Below are 6,489 nucleotides of genomic sequence, written 5' to 3'. Positions count from 1 at the left end.
GTTACCTTTGTTGTACACTTCCTGAAGAGTTACCTTGGTTAAATAATTCCTGAAGAGTTACCTTTGTCATGTATACTTCCTGAAGAGTTACCTTTGCTATACACTTCCTGAAGAGTTACCTTTGTTATACACTTCCTGAAGAGCTACCTAAGGTAGATACTTCCTGAAACTGAATTAACGGCAGCGCTTCCTGATTCCTCTCTTTTTCCACAATCTGTTCTGTTTAAATGAAATCTTGTCCATGTATATCTGCCTAAAACTCTACCTGTAGCACGAGTGCTCTGTGGCTGCCCTTTCTTTAGTAAGTTACTCAGTGAATAATGGTAAATCACTATCTTTTCAGAAGTAAATACAATGTGACATGTTCAACCACAGTTTTAATGAAATATCCATGTATGGTAAAATGTTCCTCACTAAATTTCAAATATGGTAGAGAAGAGATGTCTTATCCAGCTGGTTAAATATTGTGTATTCACATTCTATTACATTTGCATTTAGTAATATTACATTTCTTTACATCCAACAGAGAATAAGCCTTAAATGCAAGGATTGATTATGAATAATGAAGATAACACATCAAACCTGCAAAAATTATCAAAAATAAGGAGCTCCAAAAACATCAGAGGCAGAGGACAGATCCAGGAAGACGAAGTCAAAGGCAATTCAGTGAGTGTCCGAGTCTGAGATCTGCACCTCGACACCCCAAGACGAAGAAATGACCACAACAAAACCAAGACAACAAAACTGACAAACCACCTGCTGTATAAACAAGCGTCCAACACCAGCTTTGATCATGAGGCCGGTATGAGAGTTGGAGGAAGGTCTTGTGTCTATTTGGGATCCATAGCCTGGAACAAACTCCCTCCTCAGCTTTGAGCTGTTAGTATCATGATAATGTTTAAAAAAGGTTGAAATCTTGGCTTTTTGTCCATGTTTGAAACAAACTGATTTACTTTCTTTTCTGACCTGTGCTTTGCCGCGGGACACTCTTTGGAGTAGCTGTACACATTACGAGTCGCTTCACCATCATGATATGGCTAGAGCAGTGCTTCGCTATCTAAATTGGCAACAGACCACCATTCAGTGCTCTAGGTGTATTGTTAACTCTTTCTAGCCAAACCTCAGGCACCAGGGAAAAGCACAACGAAGTGGAGCCTAACCACTGAAGGCTAAAGGAAAGCGGAGTTCTCCTCTCTGAAGTACAGAGTATTGTCCCAATTTGCACCTACCGGAAGGAAGATTAGGCTTTACCCGCAAGCATGCAAAGCCATTATCCAATCTAAAGATGCAATCACCCTCAAGGAAGCCTTACTGATATTATGAATGTGGCAGGTATTTAGTGAGTCTTGTATTTTTATTTTTAAATCGGAAATCACGCGTCCAAAATATAACACGCATACAGGGAATGTGAAAATAACGCAAGTAGTTTATGAACTATGCTGACCCTTCAGGAAACACGGTCAGGAGAAAAATCGTGCAATTCCACTGAATATGTCAAGAACTTTAGCCAATTAGAAACCATAAAAGAGCATCAGCAAATACACACAGGGGAAAAACCATACCATTGCAATGAATGTGTGCAGAGCTTCAGTTGGTTATCACTCCTCCAAAGACATCAAAGAATACACACAGGGGAAAAACCATACCATTGCACTGAATGTGTAAAGAGCTTCAGTCATCTATCAGACCTCCATAGACATCAGAAAATACACACAGGGGAAAAACCATACCATTGCAAGAAATGTGTGAAGAGTTTCAGTCAATTATCAAACCTCCATAGACATCAGAAAATACACACAGGGGAAAAACCATATCATTGCAAGAAATGTGTGAAGAGTTTCAGTATGTTAGCAGAACTCCAAACACATCAGAGAATACACACAGGGGAAAAACCATACCATTGCAAGGGATGTGTGAAGAGTTGCAGTACGCTAGCAAAACTCCAAACACATCAGCGAACACACAGAGGGGAAAAACCATACCATTGCAGTGAATGTGTGAAGAGCTTCAGTCAAATTACATGTCTCCGCACACATCAGAGAATACACACAGGGGAAAAACCATACCAGTGCAGTGAATGTGTAAAGAGCTTCAGTCAATTATCAAACCTCCAGATACATCAGCGAATACACACTGGGGAAAAACCATACCATTGCAGTGAATGTGTGAAGAGTTTCAGTACGTTAGCAAAACTCCAAACACATCAGCGAACACACACAGGGGAAAAACCTTACCATTGCAGTGAATGTGTGAAGAGCTTCAGTCAATTATCAAGCCTCCATACACATCAGCGCACACACACGGGAGAAAAACCATACCATTGTAAGGAATGTGTAAAGAGCTTCAATCAAATTTCACAGCTCCACAGACATCAGAGAATACACACAGGGGGGAAACTATACCATTGCAGTGAATGTGTGAAGAGTTTCAGTACGTTAGCAGAACTCCAATCACATCAGCGAACACACACAGGAGAAAAACCATACCAGTGCGGTGAATGTGTAAAGAGCTTCAGTCTGTTAACAGGCCTCCGGAGACATCAGCGAATACACACTGGGGAAAAACCATACCATTGCAGTGAATGTGTGCAGAGCTTCAGTCGGTTAGCACATCTCCAAACACATCAGCGAACACACACAGGGGAAAAACCATACCATTGCAGTGAATGTGTAAAGAGCTTCAGTCAGTTAACAAGCCTCCGGAGACATCAGCGAACACACACAGGGGAAAAACCATACAATTGCAGTGAATGTGGAAGTAGTTTTACTTACTCTTCAGCATTAAGAAATCATCAGCGAGCTCACAAAGGGGAAACAAATCGTTTAAATGCCATGAATGCTTGAAAAGCTGAAGTCCATTATCAATCCTAAACAGGCATCAGCGAACACACGCAGAAGAAAAGCCTTCAAGTGCAATAAATGTGTGAACAAATGTAGTCAATTGTCAAGCCTATGTAGACATCAGCTTGCACTCACTCTGTAAATACCGTACGACTGTAGTGAGTGTAGAAGTACCTTTAGTGCATCTTCCGCACTAAGGATTCATCAGTTAATGCTCACAGAGAAAAATCCATTCAGGTGCAGCGAATGTGTGAATATCTTCTGTCAGTTATTAAACCTACGGATACATCAACTAACATACACAGAGTAAAAAAGAGCATTGCAATGAATGTCAGAAGTGATTTTGTCAATTGCAAACACACCTGGGGTAAACCTTACAATTGCTCTAAAAGTGTGACGAGCTTTTGTCAATTTCTGATCCTACATAGCCTCAGCGTAAACACACCTTCATTTAACTCACTTAGAAATAATCCCAGAGATGCAGTGAATTCAAAAAGAACTTAAGAACATTAACAATAATATTGACTCATCTGAGGACATAGACAGGGGCAGAACAGTGCAGTTATTGTGAGATGAAGGAATTACAGGAACAAGTATATAATTATGTTAGTTATTCAAATACCAGATGAATGAAGACTCGACTAGAAGAAATGAAGAAAACCAAAGATTTGTAGAATATTGAAAGTGTCTGTTCCCAGTGATTGTTCACTTCGGTACACATAGAAAAAACAACGTGATATAACAGGAAATCCACTGGGAGACTAGCACAATGAGGAATAAAAGAAAAGAAACACTGGTAGTTTTTATTTGGCAATGAAGAGTTACAAAGAAAAACATCCAAGTGTTCCAGTTCATGCCACCTATGAAAGTGTAGGGATGAATATGATGTAGTGTAGTTCCTATTATCCCAATAGGCTCTGCGCATTGGAATAATACCTTCAATAGTATAGGCCTAGACCAGACGTTAACTAGGTCTACTACTGTCGATATTAGACTTAAAGTTTTGGGTTTGCCAGCTAGCTCAGAGTTCACTAGAAACTTTCTCGAATAGGCAAGGAGGAGTTGAACCTCCCTGGATAGACAAGAAGGGATTTAGTTTCTGACAACCATAGAACATGACAACTTTGCTCTCCCCTAATCAAGAGTGTATCTCTAGAGTCGTGTGAACAAAAGGCAATTTATTTTACTCAGTCAGTACGTGCATTCTTAGTCTCACCAGATTGTAGAGAAAAGGAAGAGACGGGCGTGTTCAATAAAAGATGTTATTTATTGATCAGTCTCTTTTCTCATACAAGAGAAATGGATCGATATTATTGCAATACTTATGGTTAAGTAAAGTGCATACATTAAAAGCAGAAGTATAAAATAATACTGTAAAAACATTGATATGGTTTCTGAGCCATATGAAGGTTTAAAATGAATAAAATGAATACATACACATATACATTTGACTAATCGTACTCAACTGGTGTTTCTAACTACGCCTACCCCGTGTACCTGACCTAAGCCTAATACGTGGGCGGGAATAGAAAGTTACAGTTTAAGTTAAGTTTGTTTTGCCAAGTGACTGACTAAAGAATTCTCTGCAAGGGGTTATTCAGTTCTGTACCTGGAATCTAGGATGAATGAGGGATGGTATCTCTCGTCTCTGGTCTCGATATTCCAGGCTGCCTGCGAGGGCTACCCGGAAGCGCCAGAGCTCAATCAATCAATCAATCAAGACATTTCTAGAGCGCACTACTCACCCGTAGGGTCTCAAGGAGCTGGATTTCTCGGCAGGAGAAAAGGCAGCTTCTCGTTCTCAGCGCGTCAGGAAGGCGGGGCTGCGCCAGCGGGGTCTGCTCTGCTCTGGGCTTCGGCAAGTCTGGCTGCTCCGATCTCGTCACCACCGCGTGTGTTTGCATAGGGCAATATCGGTAATATTTATACCTTTAAGGTGCCGAGATTGACGTAAGGATGGACATAGATACGTCAATAAGGATGTCATACGACCTGGTCGTTAGCACATTCTTTTGCTGAAGTTCTCGGTGAAATCAAAACAATGGCCGCAGGGTTTTTCCCAGGTCTGTCATAGGTTTGATTTGTTTTGAGAACTCCGTATGCCTTATCAGGAGCTGGAGGAATATCGCTTGTCTAATTAGATGGCAAGCGTTATGACCTAATCAGATAACACGTTCCTGTGCCGTAGTGTGGCTTTATCAGATAACGGTTCCTGCATCATGGGGGTTTTCTGCCTCATGGGATGGCTGCTAGTTAACTTGTTAACCAGAATAGGGTCAGGAATAGGGGGATCAATACAGAACCTATAGGAATACATCACAATGATTCTGCCTGCACATATTGCTATATTAGCATAAGTGAGTTAGTTGTGAAAACGCCATTTTGCTGCTTTTGCACATGACACAACATCTCTGTTTTTATAAAGACAAACTGCTTGCTTTTCCTTCACATGAGAACGGTCTGTTTTTCATATCTCTAGACTCACACTGCGACCTCAAGTCTACACAAAGTGTTCAAGGTTAAAATAACAATGTATGCTGTTGATGCAGGTTGATCGGCCCACGCTCTAGACACAACACAAACACAGCTGCTCATTTCTAAAACTCAGGTGCTTTTAATATTGCACTGCATGCATGAGTCTAGCACTTGGAAAAAACCTTTCAATCGACAAAGAGCTGTGCTGATCTGGGATGTGATTCACTTCACCTGACTTTGGAGGTATGGGTTTCCCGGTTTTAACCTAGAGATCTTCTATTATTATAATACCTAGCTCCTATCAAGGGGAGGGTGGTACACAAGGCGCTATAGACCATTATAATATGATTTCTCCCTTTGTATTTTATGGAATTGTAACAATGTTGATTGTATTGATTTTATGCATCTTTTTACTTATGTTAGCAAAGATACTGCATCTTAGAGCACGTAGTTGAAATAAACATTTTAAACTATACAGTGTCTCTGATTGCTCACGTTGTGGACATTTATGAGAATAAAAACAAAAGAGTGTTCTTGATTCCCACTATTCCTGAGAGGTCCCAAAGTCGCTTGTTCATTGGTAGCTTCACTTTAGTACGGAGAATGAATGAGACACTGTTGCTAGTCGGATAGGGGTTCTGGGCACTGAGGTGCATTTTTGGTACACCACAATACACTGAAGTCCTGGTTTCCTGCGCATAGTTCTGTGCATGAGCTGAATTCCCGTAACATGGCACCCAAAGTCTTGATTAGTGCTCGTATCTGTCCCCAATACCCTCAACACCTTTTCCGGTTAACAGGCGTGACGGATTAACCTACCTATACGAATGTGTTATAGGTTAATTCAAGCATAAGATTTATAAAAAGGTACACATTTTGAATTACTACCCTTTGTTGTACTGCAATTTATATAAATTGTTTTTCTTCTCTATGTCCTCATGGGTGATATTGACATAGCTCAGCATAGTTGGGCAGCGCTCCGGCGTCATCAGACGCAGTTTGGAGTACCAGACGATGATATGTCTGTAATATTTGTAGTGAGTGCTGATTCGGCGTTCCCCTTTGAGCTTTTCTACTATTGGGTCACGTTTCCTGCAATAAATGTGGATGAGGATACGTTTCATACATACACTCACACTGCGATTCCTGTGAACTATACTCCATATAGGACACA

The 6,489-nt window shown here is 40.7% G+C and overlaps 1 protein-coding gene across 1 annotated transcript; it reads left to right on the top strand.

Annotated features, from left to right (window-relative positions):
* Nucleotides 1–857: 857 nt before the first annotated feature.
* On the top strand, nucleotides 858–4,877 carry LOC144806477 (uncharacterized). Its single transcript, XM_078672835.1, has one exon. It carries the CDS (start codon nucleotides 1,437–1,439, stop codon nucleotides 2,841–2,843), a length of 1,407 nt encoding a protein of 468 aa, XP_078528961.1. The 5' UTR covers nucleotides 858–1,436; the 3' UTR covers nucleotides 2,844–4,877.
* Nucleotides 4,878–6,489: the final 1,612 nt, after the last annotated feature.

This window comes from Lissotriton helveticus, chromosome 1_2 (genome assembly GCF_964261635.1).
Source record: "Lissotriton helveticus chromosome 1_2, aLisHel1.1, whole genome shotgun sequence".
Taxonomy (NCBI): Eukaryota; Metazoa; Chordata; class Amphibia; order Caudata; family Salamandridae; genus Lissotriton; species Lissotriton helveticus.
This window is presented reverse-complemented; position numbering and strand designations above follow the sequence as displayed.

Bases quoted from the DNA above. Each gene is read 5' to 3' on its own strand.
- LOC144806477 (XM_078672835.1), top strand. From the start codon at position 1,437: ATGCTGACCCTTCAGGAAACACGGTCAGGAGAAAAATCGTGCAATTCC.